Source organism: Schistosoma mansoni, chromosome 1, assembly GCF_000237925.1.
Source record: "Schistosoma mansoni strain Puerto Rico chromosome 1, complete genome".
In the NCBI taxonomy this organism is placed as follows: domain Eukaryota; kingdom Metazoa; phylum Platyhelminthes; class Trematoda; order Strigeidida; family Schistosomatidae; genus Schistosoma; species Schistosoma mansoni.
The window spans coordinates 17,437,199-17,462,504 of record NC_031495.1 but is presented as its reverse complement, the minus strand read 5'-3'; the positions used below and the strand labels follow the sequence as shown (position 1 = coordinate 17,462,504).

General features: G+C 34.5%; 2 protein-coding genes across 2 annotated transcripts; both read right to left on the bottom strand.

Moving 5' to 3' along the window:
- Positions 1–1,308: 1,308 nt before the first annotated feature.
- On the bottom strand, positions 1,309–21,119 carry Smp_133020 (serine/threonine kinase; the record flags this gene model as incomplete). The annotated part of the gene is made up of 7 exons (XM_018793481.1): positions 1,309–1,394; positions 2,147–2,323; positions 3,988–4,066; positions 12,980–13,131; positions 16,366–16,423; positions 18,865–18,994; positions 21,088–21,119. 7 exons carry the CDS (start codon positions 21,117–21,119, stop codon positions 1,309–1,311), a joined length of 714 nt encoding a protein of 237 aa, XP_018647990.1.
- Positions 14,357–14,617, bottom strand: Smp_191040 (putative p38 MAPk; the record flags this gene model as incomplete). Its single annotated transcript, XM_018793482.1, has 1 exon — positions 14,357–14,617. The coding sequence occupies one exon, from the start codon at positions 14,615–14,617 to the stop codon at positions 14,357–14,359; it is 261 nt and encodes an 86-aa protein (XP_018647991.1).
- Positions 21,120–25,306: the final 4,187 nt, after the last annotated feature.

Below are 25,306 nucleotides of genomic sequence, written 5' to 3'. Positions count from 1 at the left end.
TGGTAGGACCACTAGATGTGTAATGTTGAAGTTGGACGTAAATTACTGAGCCAATTGGTAGGCCAAAATTTAAGTATTCATCCACTAAGGTGGCTGGGACGTGTCATTTATGTTTGACCCCTCTCTCTTGAGGACTGTTGAGGGAGTAGGTTGTAAGAAAATTAGAAGCATGAGAACAAGCACATGGCATCAGTCCATGAGAGAATTTATTGTCGATTTGAGTCACTTTGGTTGGTCCAGGTCATTTGGTTGTGATCCGCGAGATTCTTATGATCGACAGTTGGGAACATCAGTTGGGGTGTAACTTTCGATCACATTGTCACAGATGCACCGACTCTTGACTTACTTTTAGACTAAAAAGTAAGAAATTACTTTATTTTTGTTATTCCGCAGATTCATTCTTCTCTCTAGAACTATAGTTTTGATGTCAACCTATATTATAACTAATACTACCTTGGTATTCGTCATAATGACTTCGTCTACCTGTACTAATATTACGAACAATCTAAGACGATGCACATTTCTATCAGGTTATTACATTCCTTAGGACTGACTAAATTAACTAATACCATACACTGAGAGCTTATATATAAATTGGGAATCAAATGAATAAATGATTTTACAGTGAAAAAGCTGATGGTGAATAATTTATCCCAAAAAAGTGAGAATAGAAGCAATCACAAAAATATCAAAAGGAAATGAAAACATAGATTAGCATCACCCTTCATTTTGTGTTAAAAAACTTTTTTAATAAAGATGATAGAAGTACAAAAAAGGCTTTAAAAGCATTTTTCTCTGTCAAGGTTTTTCTAAAAAAAATTTCCATTTGCATATACATATCCAGTCTTAAATTGAATTGTGGTTAACTATTGAGCTGCATGTAGATTTTTTATGAAACAATTTATTCCAATACTAATGTACACTTTATTTAATGTTTTCAATAATAGTCACAAAATGCGAGATCTTTGTGTATAAAAAACAAGCCACAGGATAAAAGCGAAAAGTTTACATATATAGAAACGTTTGCATGAAGAAATATTTATGTAAATAAAATGTTTATACAAAGAATATTTAATATTAGTTTTTCGTAAAAAGAAAGAATAAAGCATGTTTAAGGATTTTAGGAATATGCGGAACAAGCAAACATGTCAACCAGATCAGAAAGTAAATGGCAATTGGGTTTAACTCTAATTTATTAATTGTGATAATTCCAAACATTATCAGTTGCATACATACACCGATGCATAAATGAGGCTAAAGAAACAATATTCCTCCGTGTATATAGAAATAAAATACATACATATACATTCAAGCTGCATTTGTCTCTTCAGAAGCGCATAAATGTAGAGAATTTAGATTCGGTACAAAATTCTCTAACGTATTCCATACAGCTTCTGTTATAAAGTAGAAGAATAGAAGTACATGCATTTTGTGTAATACTGTAGTCAGCGTTGATAGTTAACATTCAAAATAACAACTATTTAACCTAGATTAAATAAGTGGAAATTAGGTGAATATAACATTATATTTCTTCTGACAGTTAGTCATTTAGATTTAAATGCATAATCGGTGTGCAGATCGGGAGACTAGAACTAGAAAGCTATCAATGTAATTTAGTGTTATATTTCAATGGTTTGCAATACTTCAGCGAAAGTTATATTATGTAAACCAGTTTAATTAGTTAAGGATAAAAGAGACACTGATACTGTGAATAAGATGCGAAAACCGACTTCAGAATTTCGAATAATGTACTGATTTATACATCGAATGTAATAATTATTTTTTTGCTTCTATGCCACAATTCGCTTTCATCTAAAAAGTATACTGACAGTACAATTATAGTCTCCAGTCAAATATAACGTTAATTAGAATATGGAACTCAAAACTTCGCAGAAATATTGATATGAACATAGGAGCGTAAGACGTGAATAGTAAGCAAATGTATACAAAGTCAAATCACCACATATAGCAACAACAAACCAGTTTGAAGGCATAATTTAACTTGAAAAATAAATTTTCCTAAAAAATACTTCCAAGAATACTCCTAACAAATAAAGCGCGTTTTGTTTATATATATATATATATATATATATATATATATATATATATATATATATATATATATATATACAGAGATATTAAATACCTTTTAACTGATCTAAAGATACATTACTATCGTCTTGAAATGGATCATCGAATCTCTCTGCAATTGGTTCATCTGATTCATCATGATACGTTGTGAAATAACGATGAGCTAGTGCTTGAGCAGCTGTTAAACGTCGATCTGGATCAAGGTGCAGCATCTTTTGTAATAAATCAACAGCTTTAAAAATAAGAAAACGCAAAGGAAAACGTGTACCATAACAACCTTTGCATTGTCATTTCTTCACAATATCAAAATATATTTATTTTAAGTATGGAATATTATATGGATGTTAGATTAAAGCATTTAATGGTTATAAACCAATCAATGAATAAAGAATTCGCAAGAACAGATAAGCAAAAATATGCAAAACTACAAATGACAATCATTCAAAGACCAAACAACTCCAATAGTTCATCTATTTATAATTCAGTTGATAAATAATAACAAGAATGATATAAAACGAAACTATATACAATTTCTTCTGAAGTTTCAAATGAAAATCATATTTAAACACGTCCAGTCAATTTAAAAACCAGTGATTAATAAAAGGGGAGTAAGATGTTTTATAATGTTTACCTATTTCATAAATAAATAGCAAAAAGTTTATTAGCCCTGGCTGCTTATGATCATGGGACAAATATTAAAAACCAGCAATACAATTTCGAGATCATGGAGACGTCTCTTTTAAATATGTGCTAATAATGTTGTTCAAAAGGACAATGAAAACCTCATAACCAAACGATCCGGAGCAGAGACCATAACACCAACATTATACAAATTGAAATGAAAGTCACCATACGTTTGAAAAGAATTGCTGAGCTATTGAGATAACATAACTATATAACTTACAATAATTGCTAAAGAAACTCTTTTCACATTATCTCCACCAAAGTACATGCGCTGACATTTTAAACATTTAAGACTAAAATAACACGGAAGTGAGGAATCACGTATTAATGTAACCGTTGATCTGTTTAATCATCAATTGGAACGATTATTACATTAATGCTGAAATCATTGACAACAAAATAACTCATTAACATTGTATTTGTACATAATTAAATAGAATTATCCACATTCCTCTATGAACGAGAATATGTTTAGTTACCCAACATCTATTCAATCACTGAAACTAGAAAAACTAAAACACGTTTGGAAGGACATAAAGATTTTGTCATTTACGACAATAACTTCCTTAGAAGATCCATTACCACACAAATCCGATCAGGGAAATTCATGAATAATATGAAAACAAAAACTCGATATCAACTAAATTTTATTATGAAATGTTACCCCAATAGACCTTCGAGGTGGTTAATAGAGTTGGCAATTTATTTTATCATTATTATATATAGTAAAAATATCCATGAGAGTTTAAACGGAAATGTTCGGCATTATTAACATTACTATTACACAATAATATAAAGAACGAGTTTTCTTAATACACAATAGTGAACAATATCAACAGTTAAACACATGAATTTATCGATGAGTGGTATTACTTGCATGAATCGTAAAACGCATCATTGGATGAAGTAAAGAATAAAAATTAAATAAGTAAACTCTAACCAACAATTTTATAAAACGCTTGCTTCAAGGTCACCCCATCATAGGCAGACATTCATCAGAATATCATAAAAAATTAGGGATCAGTGGAACAGTCATACCATTACAAATTTAGACTCATTAACATGTACAAAGCAACAAGCTCAAATAGAATCAGAACCAAGATATCTAGATCTTTGTAAAAAACCAGATACTATTCAAACGTCGAGTGAAAAGAATTTATTTCACGTAAACATGAACTTACAAAACATACGAATTACATCTTATTGACTTACCATCACTTGAAAAAGAAGAAAAATATGTGTACAGATTTTGTGGTTCGCATTTACTGATATCGCGAATAAATCCACATGCCTTTAAAAATAAAAAAATGAAATATAAATGAATTTGTATGAGACAGGATGCTACAATGATTAAAACAAAGCAAAGAATTTTCAATGAAATGCAGTTAGATGGAGGCTGTATACTACTCTTTGTTATCAAACTGAATCCGAAGTAATATTAATGATGGTAAGCACAACGAAGATACTCCCCAACCGAAACTGTAATAATACCAATTTTGAAACAACAATAGCATTTTCTCATTTACTGATCATAATGTCATGCCTAATTTCAGATGAAGTATAAAACGATAAATAAGATTTTAATATGTAACATGAATCACTGGTAGACCAATATTGATAAAATTTGTATTTGATTTTATCAAAATATCATTTATAATGCATGCAATAGGAGTAAGCCCCCAAATGCCCTGCTACGGCTGAGGGTAGGGAGAGTCAGCTCTCCCTCTCAAAATGCTCACGTGGCCACGCATATACAGACACTGTCATGAAAGTTTTACTCATTGCCTTCTCGTGGCGGGAATGTTGTTTACTGAATTGAGAGGACGAAACGCCAATGTCCGGCGTTTTACCCGGGTAGGTAGATGCCAATGATCCATCTAGGGGAGTTGGAAAACCCTGATTTCAAACCAAAAGTGAACATGGGCTCCAGGATCCCGAGGAGACAAGTAGCGTATGAATCTATTGTTGGTCACTGGCTATTATGGGATTGCATCATCCAACGTCACTTCACTGCCTTGTGGATAAGACCCCTAGGTTAAAGCATCGGGAAGTGACCCCGTAAGAAAACCATTTGCTTCGGTCTGGGCACCCGGGTAATATCACAGCCTTCACACAAAGCGAATGATGAAGTGTGGTAGACACATATTCGGGGCCTTCTTATACCAACATTTATGTGTTTGAATAAAATAGAAATAATGGTTCTAAAAATAGACAGAAAGTATCAGTAAATTCATTACTTGACCTCAAGGGAAATAGAATACTAAGTGATTGAGACGAGCTGAGCTAAGATAATTTCGAATCCCGTTAGATGCTGAGCAACTCAACATCACAATAGATAACACAGTTTTTCAGACATTTTGATTTCGCTGACTAATCAGAAGGATTTCGATACAAAAAAGTGTAACTAAAACCTACCTGATAACGTGGTTACTAATACACAGATTAGTGGACTTAGCGGATGCTAATAACACCAATAAGCAAAAGTGGATACCATAGTGGATAAGTCCTCTAGGTCTAAGCATCAGGAAGTGGAGCTTTAGGGTAACCACCCGCTTCGGTCTGGGCACCCGGGTAGTATCTCAGCCCTCATACAAATCGAATGACGTAGTGTGGCGCATATATATTTGGTGTCTCCTTGCACCAATGTTCATGTGTTCAAATAAATAATAAGTAATATAAGCAAATTAAAAGCAGATATTGAATAAAGAATGGTAGCGAAAGGAAAATACTTCAGTGTTTTAAAAAAATAAAAATGATTAGAAGCAGAAAATGTTTATGGTAGGAAGGAAGTATATATTAGGTATAAAACTAATGTTCTTTTGTAGATATTCATATACCCAAACAGTAAACAGTTCACTTTCATAACTGATTGACCCCGTCTGAGGAAGAACACAAGATCCTGATGGTATTATGAGTGAGGAGTCCTATAATAGGACGAAACAATTGTCTAATGCTACATAGTTGTGAATGGTTTCCAAGCTAAGATTTGTCCGCAATGAAAACTAGCTACAAACTGAAGTCTCCTAACATACTGACTAAAATAATTATTTAAAAACCTCTAAGAAACTTATTGACTGTCATATGAAATAACCTTATCGTTTGATTATAATGACTGATTACAACAGGATGGAAACATTTATACTTGAACACATTAATGTACAAATACATGGATGCATACGTACAGTACAGGAGAAACCTTTACATAAGAATAAGTTGCAAGGTTAAAAAGAGAACTTTAACAATAAAAAACAAACAACTTGAGATGATACAATTTTCTTACAAAAATAACTCAATAAATTTTATTTAGAATTATTACAAAAGTAGTAATTTTTCGAATTTCTAAAAATAGATGGTGACATTATTAATACTATGATTATCTGTAATAAGGATCACAAAAGAGAGTTCAATTTAAAATTTTTACTCTATATATTACGTCACGTATGTCATGTGTAGAACAACGGTGATAATAGTTGCTATCTTCTCAGACTGCAATCAGATTAAGAGGTGAAACGAGATAGTTAAAAAGTGAAAACTTTAACCATTGAGGTGAGACCTCACTAAAATTCCAAGTAAGATAACTGAGTATGGTCAATTAAATATTTTGTTAAAAACAAGAAAAAAAATTTCGTTTGATAGGGAAGAGGCGACCAATAATTCAATCAGCATAATAATGAATAAATGTTGTAACTGATTATCATTATATTAATTATGGGTGTATCAAATTGTATAAGTTAGCAAATGATGAAGGCAGAAATTTGTAAGCGCTAATGTTGTAATGATACGAAAGTGACCAGAGAAAAATTATTGCACTGCAATATCCGGTGGTTTAGCGTTAAAATACAACATGTAACTAGAATTAAAATAGAACCAACAGATGAAGGGTAGTCTGTTATGCAGTATTAAACATGACCAACGCAAATAACTGTTTGATATTATTTTGATATTCTTTTTAAACATACACTTTCTATTTGTTTTTGAGTTTTGTGAAAAATATACTACGGACCAGTCAGTAAATGAATTCAAGATCACTACTGTTAATTTCATATTATTGGCTTAAATGATAACACCAACTACTTGAGAATATATGAAAAACATCTAGATGTAAATGATAATATCTTCAGAAGTCATTTACAGAATGTAAACCATAGAATGATAAGCTTTATATCATTACAAAGTAGTAAATATCATCTTTAGACGAACGGTTATTTAATGAGCTAACATCACAATTACACACTGTAATGTCGTAATGTCATTGATAATTCTTTAAAAGTAAAAGACAATAGCAACAAATGGATGTTGAATGTAAATTACTGTTGCTACAAAACAAGTGCCAGGAATATAAACTATATAAACAATGATTCATCTATAAACAACATGAAAAATATGCATTAAATATGACAATCATTCTAATATGTATATAAACTATGAAATTTACAATATAATAATAATAAACACCTTTAAATAATCCAATGCAAGACAATAAAATTATGTTCTAATGAAAATATAGTTACAAATTAGACATTTATTAACTGAAAATTTATTGATACTCGATAATCTATTACAAACATTTAGTACTGATTATAAATTTTTTTCACTTAAAAGATTATTTTATGGGCTGTGCATGGTTACATCGTAATGTGAAACAATCGATTTATGTAGGTGTTAACTGTATAAGTGAAAATTCACAATTAAACAAATTTTCATATTTGTTTTACTATATAAAACAACGCAGCCAAATATAATTATTCATAGGATAAATTTAGTGTTCTCTAATAACCTCAGCTTACAAGATAACTTGATCTGTACAGTTAGTTATGTAAGCCAATAAAAAATAAAGGAACCACGATCAGAAAAATATTTACTGTAAACTGAGAGTAAATTGAAAATGTATGTATGAAAGTATTGGTGAAGAACTCATCTAGAAAAAAAAACACTAATAGTATAAAATATGAACAAGCGCAGTAATAATGTAAACTGTTTTTGATTTGATCATACATGACACAAGATATATACTTTAAAATAAGTTACATTTACTCTAAAACTTGTTTCACGAGGTTATTACTGTTTTACACACGTTATATGTTCAGAGAACTGCAATAATTTAACTTGTCACATAAGTTCAGAGTTGTTTATATAAGGGTGAATTATGCAATGATCAATAATATTAACTGATTACCCTGATAAAACAAACAAAACTATTTAAACTAATAACCTGATATATGAAAGATAGTCTGAGCTCATGTGTCGCAACTGTTCCCTAGCATTGTAGTAAATATAATCGAGAAATATAACACTTTGCATTCTTCGAAAAGCTTGAAAGCACGCAAGACATAGTAGTTAAGCGCTCGCGTGAGAGACTGATAGGTCCTGGGTTTGAATCTCGAGAGGCGGGATCGTGGATGCGCACTGCTGAGGAGTCCCACAATGGGACGAAACGGCCGTCCAATACTTACAGGTTTTCCATGGTGGTCTAGCTTCAATCGATTCATGACCTCAACATAGTAAGCTGTAAAATTCAGTATGAAGCTAAAGTTTTAAAAAAGTATTAATTTATGTACTAGGTTTCAAGTTATGTAGTCGTGCAACAGGTAGTGATAATGACCAAATACGCAAACCACAAAGGGTAAGGTGGGATTTGTACTTGGTGTTCAACAGTTGAAACTTAAGTGCCTTATACACTGAGTCACTTTGTTTACTTCAGTTTGAGCAACAAAGTGGTATCACTACTCTTAATGTCGATATAAAAAATCATGTTTGGATTCATGAGGTCACTCAGAACATTGGATTTAAAAAACGATATTTTTAATAACAAATGAGCCAAGTGTATTTTGTTGAAATAATACTACTAATGAGAGAGTTGACTGATTGGTGACTAGAAGTCGGTAAACAATGAAATGTAGGGTATGACATGTATACCACAAATTACATTGAACAAACGGAATTTGATTTTTATATGCAATGAAATAAACGGAAGCTTCATATATGAATAATAATATAGTTTGAAACAAGATATTAGCTTATAGCAAATTTACTAGTATGGTGATCAATAACAAGCAATAAACCCATGAGAATAGCTGATAATTTGTTTGAATAGTGGGCTTTGTTAAAAAAAGATAATTAGTAAGTGGTAACTGTCAATATTTTTCTAATTTGCTTGGTAGATCACTATATTATTAATTAATTTACCAAAAACGACTGGTTTACATTGATGATTAATTTACTAAACAGAGATTACAGGAAACTTACATCTAACATTGGGTTTTTGTCGTTCTTGAAATTATTTTTAAAGGAAGAAAATTGGTGAAAACGACTGGATTCAAACCAAAATACTTTTAATCGTAAAGAAAAGAGTGTTGGCTTTATATAAAAAAGGGTGTAAGTTTGTTTCAGGCAAACACCAATGCTCAAAGAGGTATATGTAAAAGACAGATAAATCATTATCAGAAGGGGTTTTGTGGATATTATAATAATTTTAATAGTTGAGATCATGAATCAATTGAAGCTAGACTACCATGGAAAACCTGGAAGCACTGAACAGCCGTTTCGTCCTATTAACACAGTACGGAATAGTAACAAGAAAAATGTCAATTTGAAGGTAAGCTTTGCCAAGAATTGGAAATAGTTGCTATACTGATGTCGATTCATGATGAAAGTACCATCAAATTGAACAACTACAAAATCATTACATACATACAAACATAGAAGTTATAAAAACATGCAAAAATACAAATATACATTTGGATAATATAGCATCTACATTTAACGCTAAGAGCCCAGATAAGACAAAATAAATATTTTCGTTCATATTTGAAGAATTTTATCAAATAAGATGTAGGAAAACTATTGCTATTCAAGTTAAATTAATATCGAAGCTTTAATAAATACTAGAAATAGAATCTAAATGTTATATGATACCTCAAATTATCATGGTTCATTTCAGTCAGTCAGTCAGCTACAACGTAGGACCAGGCACATTTATGCATCGGTCCAAGTTGCCACACCTCATTACTACAACAAGATGAACACCGGATTCATAGAAATAGTTAATTTAGTGGTGGTAGTAGATAAAAGATAGGTTGTATATAAGGATATAATGCAGGAAGGAAGACAGATATGAAGCAATTTTAATCTCAAGGTTTAAAGGAAGAAGAGTGTATACACCTACTCCATTGTGATCGATTACCAGCCATGTCACCCAGAGACTACAGCCATTATTTACAATAGTCACGCGGACCCCAACCAGATAGTCTGCATCTGCCAACATGGCTCAGACTGGAAGTTAGTGACTTCAAGCACTGATGCCACGTTTTGGTTTGGCCGCCCCTAACTCTTTTCTAACCATCCCCAATACTAGTTAGCATAGCGGGTCCTGGTAATCGATGTTCAGGCATACGTAACACATGGCCTAACCATCTCAGTCGATGAAGATTCATGACCTCATCAACTGACTTACCATCATTTCCTAATACCCTGCGTCGAACCTCACTATTACATACCCGGTGATCCCAGCAGATGCGAGCAATATTTCTAAGGCATCTGTGGTCAAATACTAGTAAATTACGAGTATCTTCTACTCTTAATGGCCACGTTTCACATCATTGAAGTAGAACAGAACGAACTGCTGCGCAGTATACTCGTTCCTTAATTGATAGATGGATATCTCGTCTTCGCCATAGGTGACGTAACTTGGCAAAAGCCAAACGAGCCTTTCGAATCAGTGCTGCGATCTCATCAGACACCAACCCATTAGGGCTGATCAGACTTCCAAGATAAGTGAAGTTGTCGACGCGTTCGACTACTTCACTCCCTATCGTCAGTTCAGGTGTTGACACAGGCCAGTCCTGGAGTAACAATTCACATTTAGATGGGGAGAAACGCATCCCAGACGTCCTGGCATTATTACTCAGTGCTAACAGAAGACTCTGCATTTTGTTAACGTCTTCACCAAACAGGACTATGTCATCTGCGTATTCTAAGTGGCTTAGTGGAGCCCCTGGTAGGAGATCAATTCCTGAAAATTCAGTCGCTGAGAGTGTTATTTCCAGCAATAGTTCTATAATGAAGTTAAACAGAATTGGAGATAGTGGACAACCTTGTCGGACACCACTCGAGGTTGTAAAATCAGATGACAGTTCGCCATAAGCTCTCACTCGACTGGTAGTGTTCGAGTAAAGAGCCTTCACAAGGTTTATGTACTTCTGAGGTACACCTTTCAATGACAGACACTGCCACAGAACCTCTCGGTCTACAGAGTCGAATGCTGCTTTCAAGTCAAGAAAAACTATCATTGTCGGACGCCGATAAACATGTCTGTGTTCTAAAACCTGACGAATAGTGAATATGTGGTCGATGCAGCCACGACCAGGGCTGAAGCCAGCCTAGTTTCCCCGTGTTTGCAGTTCACGAGTGTTTTGTTAGGCGCCCGATAATTATTGAGGCCAGTATTTTAGATACTATGTTAGTCAGACTTATCCCTCTATGGTTATCTCAGGATGACTTGGACCCCTTCTTATATATTGGGACAATCAGTGATTGAGACCAGTCAGATGGGGTTACGTCCAACTCCCAGATTTTAGTCAGAATATTAGTCAACCTGATCGCTAAAACTGGACCACCATATATAAAGACGTCTGGAGCCAATCTATCTGGACCAGCTGCTCTTCCTCGTTTCAGATTAGTTATAGCTTTTTGAACTTCAGGTGGGGTCGGGGGACCTACTTCAATGTTCCATTCAGACTGTCTGCGAATAGTGGGTAGTTGTGCAGTAGCTGAAGGCCAGCTGAACTGCTCCTTAAAGTGTTCTGCCTATCGTTCTAAACGTCTGGGCTGAGAGCAGATAAGGGTTCCGTCTTTTTCCGAGATCATTTCACTCACACTTGACTTATTAATTCCGGTTTCTTTTATAAGTCTGAAGAGTTGCCTAGTGTTGCCCTCAGCCGCCGTCTTTTCTATCTCTTTTGCTTTCGTTGCCCACCACTGCTCACGATCGTTCCTTAGACTTTTAGTTAACCTACATTTGATTTGTTTACACTCTCCGTCGTGTTCAGAGCCTGATGGGATGAGTTTACGCGAATCCATCAGTGAAATAGACTCGGAAGAAATCCATTGGTTTTTTGGAACCCTATGGTTTAAATTACTAATAGATGTGACTGCTGTTTTCACAGCTGTTCGTATGTCTTTCCAAGCAGCATCTGGGTCAGTCTCGTTTACAGAACTGCCTAGATGTGAACTCAGTTGTTTCTGGAATTCGCATTTGGCTTTCTCGTCCTCCAGTTCAATCCTAATGGGTCTTCTTAGTGTACTTTTCCTGCGTCCATTGAGGCGCAGACAAATGCGCGCTCGTATTAAAGCGTGATCAGAGTCTAAACAAGTATTCCAATACGAGCGACAATCTTCTATCGAGCCTCTCCAACGATGGCTGACGGCAATATGGTCCATTTGAGTCCATCGTTGGTTTGGTGCAGGTGGTCGCCATGTTAGACGATGTATCTCCTTATGTTTAAAGTTAGTGTTTGCTAAAAATAAACGATTGTCTGAGCATAGTTGCAACAGACGATCACCATTATCGGTTCGTTGAGCCGGAATACTAAAACACCCACCTAAATGTCTTTCTGTTTGATTTAAGCTGCCTAACTGGGCATTAAAGTCACCCGCTACGACTACTATATCTGAGCGCCTAGCTTTCCGAAGAAGCTCAGAGAGCTTTCTGTAAAATTCATCTTTCACTTCATCATGGCTGCAGTCAGTGGGAGCGTAGGCAGAAACGACGAAACGGCAACGACGTGTGTCCCTGTCCTTCCGAGTTCTTACGGAGCCATTCAGCCGGACAGCACACAGGCGACTGTTAACGGGAATCCATCCTAGTAGTTCTTGTTCTGCCCTTGTACTAAGTGCTATGTCTACACCTGCAAGTCCACGAGAACTAGTCATGGGGACGCCAGATACACAGAGGGTGTATTTCGTTGGCTCTCCATTTTGGCGAGGTGAGGTCAAGTGAATGACCACACTGGGATCCTGTATGCGTGTTTCGGAGACACAACATACATCGATGGTTCATTTAGTCTTTACTGGTTAGAATTATGTAAGCCAACATCTGATTCAGTATTCCTCAAAGCAAATATGTACGCATAAACGTTATTCAATACAATCTCAAGAGAAAAGAATAGCAATCGTAAATTAAATAGATAAAAAACAACTCCCTTACTTCAGGACTGTTAATTTTTCTCATAAATTCTTCATCAGGTTTTCCTAATAAATTGAGAATCAACTGAATTTGATGAATATGATTACCACCTTTAAATAAAGGTGCACGATTTCTCAATTCAGCCATAATACATGCTACGGACCAAACATCAACTTAACAAAATGGAGAAATTAAAAAAATATGAAACCATTAATTTTTTCAATATAATACACTTGTTCGGTAGGCTGATCGATAGTAACATGTGAATAATTCAAAGTTTACTGATAATGTAATGAACGAATACTTGGGTAGTGTAAACTAATTTACTATATCATGCGAAATCACAGCATTTTTAAAATATGAAAACAATACATTGAATACACCGTTTCGACATCTTCATTGAATCGTCTCTTACAAACTTCATCGTTCTTTTATTCTTGTTGCTACTTTGACTGATTTTCTTTTTCATTCTCTTCTCTTCATTTTCCTTTTCTATCAATAAGGATCCTATTTCCAAATCTTGAAACACACTATGTATATCTGTCCGTATAAGTATCACACAACACAATAGTACAGGTTACAAGATTCATCATTTTAAACAGATCAAATAGATATCGTTATTTAATTCCATCCAATGTTATTAATAGTCCAGTTAGATAAAACGGCATCCAGCTAATGTGAGAAAAAGGTATTCAGAAGAGGACAAGTCAAAGACAGTGGTAAATGCAAGGAATTGGCAATACAGAACGACAGGTCCTTCAGCATTTTGAAGATAAACTAAGGACACACCTGTGTCAGAGATTGAAGTCGAATCTTGACAGTCGTTGAGAAGCAATTATAAAGACAGTAGAAAATCATAAAATTAAGGTAGATATAATTTTGAAAGTGAAACTACCTACTATTGTGCTTGGTTTTAATAATACTGGTATACAAATTGAAAACAATAATCAAGTTGTTGATTTAATATGGTCAAGAATATTTATGTCCAGCATATACGTAAGACAACTTCTTGAGTGGTGACTGTCCAGAAGAATACACTGGAATTACGGCTTTCGTATCCTAAGAAATTACGACTCGATAAACACACTGATTAATCACTTAACTATTCTTAATATTACAGATTGTTCTCTATCGAAGCTGTTAACAACTGAGAAACATATTTTCTGTTGTTACTGATAATAATACGATAAAAAGAAGAAAGAGTATGTTTATAGATTTATTTCGCATGAACTTGGTGTTTATGAGAAAATACCTGCTTCAGTCTGGGCGCCTGGGCAGTATCACAGCCCTCACACAAATCAAATGAGATTTGTGAGGCGCATATTTATCTGGTGCTTTTTGTACCAATATTTATGTGTTTAAATAAATAAATAAATAAATTATGAGAAAATGTAGAGATTAACATTTCTGTGAATAGGGAATGAAAAAAGATTGATAAACTGTAAGAATAAATATACATTTTTTATTACCAGATTCATTATAGTGCATCCAATTCAACATAACTTCAGGTGCCCGATACCAACGAGTTGCAACATAACCAGTCATTTCTTCTTGTTTTTGACGTGCTAAGCCAAAGTCGAGAATTTTTAATTCACAATCTTCATTTACTGCTATATTAGCCGGTTTCAAATCTCGATGAATTAAGCCAATACTGTGCATATACTATGAAACGAAATAAAATAATATGCATGATTACATTAAATTATAGTGGGTGACTGCATAGAGCAGAAGAACGAATCATCAAGTGAATGTAGAAGAAAAAACAGGAAGCATACTGCTGCAGTTCCAAAACATGTGAATGAAGACAACATAGAACTTTAATTTACGCAACTACCAAGACTATACTTGATAAGGGAATTTTCCAATAATATTGAAATTTAATTATCGTTATCCAAAGATATAAGTTTAGAAAACAATCAAAAACGTCTATAACATACGTGGCTAGTATTTTAAATAAATACTTTGTATGTTTAGATGGATATAAGAATGAAATGTTTTCACTATGAATAACGTGGAGAAAAATTTTAGTTAAAACAATATTATTCACATTCAAATTTCTCTAGAAGTCTACAAGTTTTATTACGAACCCAGCACATAAATATTATTTGATATTTATATAACCTTTTCTAATTAGTCAGTTATAATCAATGTAGGGCCCGCCACAAATATACCTTAGTTCAAGTTGATGTATCCCATTACCACTATGAGATGAAAACAGTAAGATGAATGGGAAACGAATTCTAATGATGTTGTAATTAACATAATGAGAAAGACAAAATACGGTAAAGTAGGTACATTTAACCCCGAGTTTTTGAGTAGCGTGCTCCTTGTAAATCTATGTAATAACAAACTAATCAAAGCCTAAAAGTGCCATACCAAGAATCCAAATTCCATATTAACATATTCATTACAAGACCACTATAAACAACATTGCTGAATACATGCAGTCAACGAAGTGCATGGCTCAGTTACAAATCATAATGAAACAGTTATTTGCTGTTAAACGGTCTTGATTATTTTCATAAGCAGTATGTTTTTTTTAAAAAAACTCAAAATCTATTCGGTTTATTTTTTAATCCATTCTCTACACTAAATTTCACGAGTTTTCTTTAGACTAAGTAAATAAGAGAAAATAAACTCAAATCCATTAGACTTTTTTTCACAATGGCACTGAAGCTAACCATTCATCAGGTATATTAAATCCAGTTGGAAGAACGTAGTTTTTACCAGTTAATTTTGATTTTCACGGAGCCTTTTGTAGTTATCATAAGGAATATTATTCTATGACAATTACTTTTACATAAGGTTCAGCAATAAAATTTTTTTGAAAAACTCAACAGTAATCCTATACAAATGACTTTACACCAAATAAGACATTAGCTGACATATTTTAAAAACTTCTTTTAAAATTTACAGAGTAATAACTATTGTCTACGCGAAACACGTATTATGGAAGTCATATATCCGGAAGAGTTTTTTCATCGTTAACATTGAACAGACAATCAATGACATAATATGATAGTCTCAACAACACTACCTTTGTATAACTTTCAGAAACTATTTGCGTACTACAATGAAATTAAATAACCCAGGTAATTTACTTAAACGATGATAAAATGTACTCCTCTAAGTTAATTGAACTTACTTTTAAACCCCTTAAAATTTGATACACAAGAAAACGTATTTGCTCATCTGATAAGGATTGAGTTTCAATGATAGCTCCAAGATCAGCACCCATCAATGGTGTTACTAGGTAACTGGTGAGAAAAATTCAATCAAACAATAAGAAACAAAATTACTAAAAAATGTAAGTATTTACCGAACACATGAGCCAAGAGCAATAGCTTGCTGACAACCAATCTGTGTTTAGAACGAATCAAGAAACTATTTAAAACTAAATAACATACTTATTTCAAGTTTCTCAGAGTATCCACTCATCATTTTATCACATAAGGTTGTATTATCCTTAGAAACAAATAAAATACTACATTTCATCTAGCCATCATAGCCATTAATGAGTGAAACTTTTACATTCATTAATACGATTATAACGACATATTTATGCCAGCTGCGAAAGTGCAGTAAACACTAATTATTTTAACTAATAGTTCAGTAAGACTTCGAATGAATGGCTGACTTTTTGTCAACTAAGGTTCTATTTACATAATATGACTCACCATTAAATTATCCTTCATATTTGTGTAACAGTGTGTGAGTAGTTGAAATTTATCTTTAAAACCAGTTAGTCCAATCAAATTAAACACAATGGGTTTACTTTATGGCTTAGTACATGAATCTACGTAGATACTGGATTACATGAATAAACTGTCCAATAAAAAGTGCATTGTAGTCATAAGATCTTACTTTCTGAAATTCAAGGTACACTAACTTTAATTCCTTCCAATTATTACCCATTTGTAGCTATAAACTTGGGGTATTTATTATTTCAGTGTTCATTGATGAAAGTTTTCAGAACTTATGTTCATCATCTACCTCATCGTTTCACACAGTTTCACAAATACATGATTTGCTGTAATTACGCGTACAGATGATTTACTTAAATTTGGTTCGCTAATAATTATCCAGACACTGAGTTCCGAATCGAAAGCGGCATTATACCACACAACTTCGGTGCTAAGATAAATAAATGTGCCACGCAGTTGTTTTGCCTTTGCACCAAACTTTCTATTTTTGTGACCCTTACTGAAACGTTTGATCCGCTTGAGGAAAGTTGTTTTGTCTCCATAAACATCCCCCCAACGTTTTCCGAATACGCTGAGATTTTACTACTCCTCATAAAAATTGGATGTACATCAGTCCGCAAATTTATTGGACATAAAGGGGACATATAATTCGGTCAAAAAACAACTAATCAGCAAGCAGAGATGGATAGTGGCTAGCAGTGGAATCCAGGACGCGCGTTTCGTCCTATTTGGGACTCGTCAGCTGGATGTACCTACATCGATGGGAAGATTCAAACAAACAACACTAAATGAATTTAACTAATCAGCATTTACTGTTTTGTTACCGACTACATCAAAATACAGTCACGTGGCATATTTGAAATATCGCTTCAAGTCACAATTTGTAAACTATTATTTCTATAAAAATAATTTTATTCAAAAATAAAATTCTAAACTTTAAATTTCAACATACATATCTGAAAATTCTTTCAATGATGTCTGTGGTGAAAAGGCATCAATCAAACAAACGATCTATAAGAATAGAAAGAAGAATACAAATAAAATTGGTGATCGAGTGACACTAAAGAGACTAGAAACAAGAATTGACTACTATAATTCAGTAGTCTACCACACGGCTTGAAGCGAGAGCTACTAGAGTCATGTACCAGTAGAGTGAAAGAATCTAGGATTCTACAATAAACTGATTTGTTATTACAAACTTAAATCTGATTCAAAAATCATACTAGAAAAATTGACAAGACACTAATATCCAGGCGTTAAAACTTATCTGTTATTAGATAAAAAAGCAGACTAGTGGAATGTTTAGTTAAAACTCACATAAAAAACATACAATACTTCCATAATTAATTTGAAAACCTTGGTGCCAAGTTAATTATTGATGACCGATAAGAAAAATTAAAATACAGAAAACAGCTCTAAAAGTCGTACAAACACAATATGATATGGATTCAAGCTTAATCCCACTCCGAATACGAGTTATATCGTTTCTAATAATTATTTTATACCTTCCTGTAATTCTAAAAAGCGTAGATATAACAGTTACAGATTTAGAGGTACAACCGCCTTCACTAGCAGTTAACAAGTTATCTCAAAGCAAATAGTATAGTAATTTACTTCTAAGTCACTTAAATTAATGATGGTGAATGGTTTGAACGGTAAGCTTATCGGTATTGAGGGGTACAATACGACAATATTATGATGCTACGGATTATACAATTGATCTAGTTTCTAAAAAAGCTCAATAATGAACTTGACACCTTAACAGTATTATCACCAAATGAAAAATTTTGCTAATTGATCAGTAACAGGGTCATTTGAAGATCTGTTACAATTATTTAAATATTATAGTAATTGTTACATATATCGGGAACATAGTAATGGCTAGTGTCGTAGTACCTCGGTACATAGTAACAAATGAAGCTACATCACAAATGAGTCGTAATTCACAACGTCAGTCGGTGTACACTATGTTTAGTTTCAGCAAAAGAAACTAAAGTGAAGGCAATAAACTGCCAACTGCAACTTCAAAACTAACTGTAGCTAAAGAATAAAACATTATGTATGTGCTCATTTCAACACCAATTAGATTAACCCAAAATTGTCAAATAAATAGTTATTCGATTATTTTCCTGACAAACTACAGACCCAATAATCTTTTGAGTATTGGATCTGATGGCTAGAAACACGTTTTTATTGACTTACATTTTCATGATCCATTTGAGATAAAATATTGATTTCCCTATATGTTCGTTTTGTATATTCAATATTTTCAAAGGGTCTACTCAACTTTTTAATGGCTACACGACGGTTTAATTTGTTATCGTGGGCAGAACTGCATATATTAGGGAAAACAGAAAAACGACAACAATTAATAATAAATTACTTATGTAACATGACAGATGAGTAAAGTATTTAACATACACTGAGAAATTTAGTTACATAAACATTACAAAAGCAGTCACATCGGCAAGAAAATAGAGGTTATAGGATCAAGATGAAAAATTATGTGGAGTTAACCTAGAAAAATAATAACATACATTTTACCGGATAACAACTTAGACAACCCATTTCCCAGGTGCGAACAACCAAACAATGAGATACAACTTCTAACAAGCATGAGATGTAAGAGTATGAAAAACTTCATAAAAATAGGGATGGAGACGGATTTCAATGAGTTTCCAAAGTTATTTTTTTTAAATGACTCTGTGTCTCTCTCATATCAGAGATGTGCACACTATACTTTGTCATTAATGTTTGACCATTCCGCCCCCAAATGCCCTGGTACGACCGAGAGTGGGGAGAGTCCGCTTTCCATCTCTAAGTGTTCTCACATAGCCACGCGTATATAGCCTCTGCCAGGGAAGCCCTACTCACTGCCTTCTCGTGACAATAATGTTGTTTACGAAATTGAGAGGACGAAAAGCAAATGTCCGGAGCTTTAACTTGGTTGGTGGACACTGAAAGTCTACCTAGGGGAGTTGGGAAACCCTGATTCGAAATCAATGGTGCACATGGGTTCCAGTATCCTAAGGGAACAAATGGCGTATGAATCAATCGTTGTTCACCGGCTACCATGGGACTGCATCTCCTTACGATGCTCCACTGTCTTGTGGATCAGGCCTTTAGGTCAAAGGCTCCGGGTGTGGCCCCCCAAGAAAACTACCTGCTTCAGTTTGGGCACCCGGTCAGTATCTTAGCCCTCACACAATTGAATGAAATGACATTTTTTGTGTGGCGCATATGTATCTGGTTCCCCTTTGTACCAATATTTATGTGCTTAAATAAATAAACTAATTAATTAACCATTCCATCAAGTACCGTTGTCTAATTTTTACAACTAGGACAGTAAGTGTGGGCTAAATATCCCATCCTGAATGACTGTTGGTTTAAGCCATGTTCGTAGATGAGAACTATCTAATTGGTGTCCCTGAAATAACAATAATGAGTGGTCGAAGATATTGGGTAGCATGGCTTATAAACGGTCACAATGAAGCAGATACATTCACTCTTTCGTTGGATCTTCAGTTACAGATTTCTTCTATACATGACTTTTTATCGTTTTCTAGAACTATAATCTGGATGTTTAGTCTTTTTCATTATCATTACTACAACATTATTAGAATTATTTTTCTATTCATCTTGCTGCATTCATCTCATATTGCTAACACATCAACTTGAACTAAGGTGTATTTGTAGAGGCCCTAAGTCGGTTAAGACTGACTGACTAAATAATTGACCCTAATTTTACTGATGGAAAAACTAACAAAACTATCAGATGTATTTTTTATGGCTATTTAGTGAATTCCTTACCATAAAACCAAAATTCATAAAATAGTTAAAAAGTTTACACGCAGCAGGAGGAAATAACGAATTTTAGTCTCTTTGTACAGGAATTCTGAAATTAGGGTTGCCAACATAAGAACTTTTATTTTTTAAATAGGTTAAAACTTATCTTTTTAAAGGTTGATAGAAATGAGCTGAATTTAAACTTAATAAACCGTTGATTTTCAGAATCAGATGAGCATTACGCTTACACACTTTTATCGCTTGTTTATTGGAGAGCAAATATTTCAACTGTGCAATGAGGTAAGAGTAAATTACATATTCGAGGACAATTACAAGACACAAAACAGCAATGGCCTGGTTTAAATTGAATGAATCTCATTCAACGAACGATAGCTTTAGTACCAAGGTTTTTTCAAACAGTTTTAACCTTAACCTACTCCATCAGCACACCACAAAGAAGTAACATAAAAATAAGCGTAATAGATATTCTGTGAGAGTGATCCTACTAGTTGACTACTTGATCGGAATTATGAAATGTTACTAATGCTCAGTAAGAGAAAAGATAACTCAAGATAAAACAATATTCGGAGATATATGAATAAATATAAGTGTACGCAAAGTTTATTTATACTGACATACCAAACAGTTCCGTACGCCCCATACCCGATCATTGAAAGTTCGTTGTATCTTGACGGAACACACCATTCTACTTGGTTTAGTTGTAGCGATACAAAACCAGATTTCAAATTCTTGGCGGAAGACATGAATCTGAGAAGGTAATTAAAAACTTTAATGTTAAGAGCGCATAGTTATTATTACTGAACAGCAAGTAATGTACATTTTAATAAAAAAATAAGATCCACATGTTATGATAAAAGTTATTACGATTGTACCTATCTTTGAAAATGGTTAGAGGTCGTTTTTGAACTGAATAAGAAGTGAACTGCTTATTTAGGAAACTTAACTGTTGTACAAGGATGGTAGTAGTAGTTGTGAAAAGCCTTCCGCATTCAAAGGCAAACCTGCAACTTCTATTGATCGTACCCCTATTATAAACAGAGACAAAATGTTTATAAAAATGCTACATATAAGAGTTTGAGAGAAAATGGATTTCTTTTGCCATGTATTATACTACCTTTATTAGTGGCACCTACGTAAAAAAACGTTTGTCACAAAAAGAAAACGTATACAACAAAATAGCTCAACACCTTGTTTGCTAGGACAAAAAGTTTTAAATGCCTAGTATATGTATCAGAGCAAGACCCAAAATGAAACCCATGCATATAATACTGTTGCATACAACCACTTGAGTGACCTAGTCTACGAGTGCTGAATGGCAAGCAAGAAACTCTGAAATCTGAATCTTGAGGTGATTATTCAGAAAGGCCTCAAAATACAGTATACGTTACTGGAAAGTAAGAATCCTATTAATAAAACTTCAAATAAAGTGCCTTGATTGTCATACACAGTAGGACTGCTAAACAACAGCCGAATAAAGGAAATGTAAGAGACAAGTACAGGTATGATGGCAGAAGATAAATATGTATTAAGTGACAAATATTTCACGATCTAAATACATAGAATATATAAACAACTAGTTTACAACCAAGCCCTGTTGACAAGAATTACTTGATAAACTTTCTTGTTGATCCCAAGATTCTTGGTCAGAAACATATCACCATAGGTTACAAGAAGGATTCACGGTTTTCTCTCAAAACTACACCCCACAACATGGTATTTAGAAAGAGTCTTTGCATAGTACACTTTACCGTCACAACTGGATAGAATATAAGTTCGTAAAATTAGGTGAGTTTATCGCTTGAAAGGCTAGATATCAGTATGTAATATCGGATTTTTTGTGCCTATGTTCACCGCCCGACACCCAATGAATTGTAAACAAAACGAACTACCTTTGAAGTCCAGTAACAATCAGGACACCATATGATGATACGAAGGACTCAGATGGGATGAAAACATGGTAAGGGCCTGTTTACCCACCTCATAGTCAACACGTGGTCACCTGTATATAGCAGGAAAAACATTGTTCAGATATCTGCTGTAGGGGGTAGTACATTGGTCATGAATCATTGAAAATACGTGAGCAAAAATCTCCGGAAACATGACTCATTGTAATGAAGCTCGAAGACTCACCGAAGACAAATTCGAATGCGAAACAGGTCCTATTTTAGGCAAGGATATTTAACAGCCATATGTTTGAAACTTATCAGTAGGTAAATAATACTACAGGGAAATTTTTAAGTAGAGAATAACTTCAATAGATCAGGTCATCCGACTGTCGCAGCTTTTGTGCTTTGCGAACTTTAGGTGTACTGAGAACCTCCGACGCTGACTCCTGGAACTTGACAGAGAACTCCACAACAAAATATATACACAAAGTGCTCGAACTCATACGCTAAATTGGAAAGAGTCTAAGAACTTCTAAAACGACTACCGAAATACCTTTTATATAACGAAATCGAAACTAAGGGTGGTTATGTGTATGTTAATGAACGAACGGAATCCCATTACCATTGGTGGGATTTATGAATAGTACATTGTTTATATCTGTCCTCTATAGGTTAAATTTAACATGTCCGAAGGATCTATATCGCCGCCTGAGCATGTGCAAAAGCGGTTTGAAATAGTCTCGAATAAACAAACAGAATGAAAAGAAATTCATTACTAAGTACGAGATACCACGTGTAAACACTACTGGATTTGATAAAAAGTAGCCGGGTAGTTTTATGTTTGAAAATGTTTACTGGTTAGAATAAAAATGTTAAAATACATTATGGGCGCAATATCGGTATAGCTAGATAAAGGACAAACAAATCCAAGACATACCACATGTAAAGGGCCTCAATACTTGGCTCTTTAGGTTCCGTCAGTGATTGAAAAACACGGACCTGACAATGAACAACCAGGGAACTATCTATAAGTAAGAAGCACAAAATGTATTAAAGAAGGCAAAAGGGTAACCCAGCTCATCATATTTTCCTCATAACATTTAACAACGTACTGAATGAACAAGCAGACCGAAAAATGCGCAACAAAAGCGGATGCAATCGGTCACAACGCACAGTAGCAGATAGTGCGCCAGGTAAATCGAATATCAATGCGACTGTCGTAATAAATGACTAGGTCAATAATCAGGATTGAACCCCCGTTGTTCTTACTTTTATCTGAGTATAAATCTTTGTCAAAAAGCCCTAGAAACCGAATTTTATCATATATTGAAAGATCTGAGAAACCAAATTATCTTACCTAATAACAAGAAGGCTGTAGCGGTAATTAAATACCCAGAAGCAGTAGCTCCGTAAGTCTTCGACATCCGATGTCGACTGCATTAGTTTTAGTGAACCCACCTAGCTGAAGACGGTCGGTCACGCATCCGCACCAGATCACGAGTGAGAACGTTGAGCTCAACTTCTCCTACAACCGCTAGCCAGTTTAGATCAATCACTTCTAGATTTCTTCCAACCTCATCACATCTGACTTTCGTTTTCACTGTGTGTGGGCGTTACAATTATATGTGTTACTGGTTAAGGTTTTGTTCAACTCCAAATACTTAGGGCATCTTGAACGCCGACCATGATGGTGTTAGAAATTCTGGTACATGTAACAAACGTAGCATTTGAGTCACTAATATGGGTACGGAAACACAATAAGAAATCTAGATGCGAAGCTGGAGATGTCTGCAGAAAAGTATGCCATAAACCTCGGGTGCGCACACTCTATGAACAGGAGGTTTGATCCCAACGTGGTTTGCAGTTCTCATTCTCTTGACAGGTCTGTGTAAGATGTCAGAAAACCTAGAAAGAAGTCAGTCCTGAAACGGACAAAAGAACAAAGGCACACAATGAAATAAGGAAGGTGGTCTTTGACAACATTAATATAGATGGAAAACATATTGACACTAGTGAGAGCATGTTGAAGCTCCACGTCTTCATAACATTGACAGTAGTGGACTATCATCAAACTTGGTTCTCCCAACACAGGCTCCCTAAATGCAGCTGTAGTTCGCGGAACTTCTAAAGGCGACTAAACCCCTATCAATAGAGTTAAAGAGGATCGAGTGTCACCGTCAAAAAGCTGAACAGTCCAGGTCTTGTAATGCAATCAGCTAGTGGTTTTGCCGTGCAATCTATCCCTAAGACTGTTCAACCAACCGGTAAAGGGGGCGGGAATCCCAAATGCATTCAAACTGGCCAACTAAAAGAACCTCAACCTCAACGTACCTGAAAACTTAGGAAAACGGTCACGGTTTGCGACGATTCTCTCATAATCATGAATCTTAAAGACAGTTCTAGCCTCACTCCGCGGAACAAAAATAACAGGATACTCTGGGAAAAGTTGGACAGGAAGCCCGAACTCACTAAATTTGAGCCACCCCCAGTAACACTGCTCACTTGGTGGAAGGACTAAAAGCACCGAAATCACTTAAGACTCCTTCCTGTAACGTTCGCCAACACTTCAGACGCATAGGATGTTTTGCTGGCTATTCACCTGCTGAAATCAGATGAAGATGCAAGAACAGTACCTGACATACCATATTCTAAGCGCAATCTCGCCAGGAACATCCATAGGGGATCTCGCAAGATGTTCTTTTGCGGAAGAAATATCGTTGTTCAGGATGTGCTAGAAAACACGAATTCTGACCACGCAGACTCCGTTATTCGGGAGTGGACATTAATGAGACAGTCCTTGAAGCTCAAAAACATATTGACTCAACAAGTGATGAGACTATACAGGAAGGATGGGGATTCTTGACCCCGACTAGTGAAGATAACCTTCACATCTCATTTGGAGGCTGCCACTCTTGAAGTATTTTATGCTAACAGAAACCGGTTGCCAACTA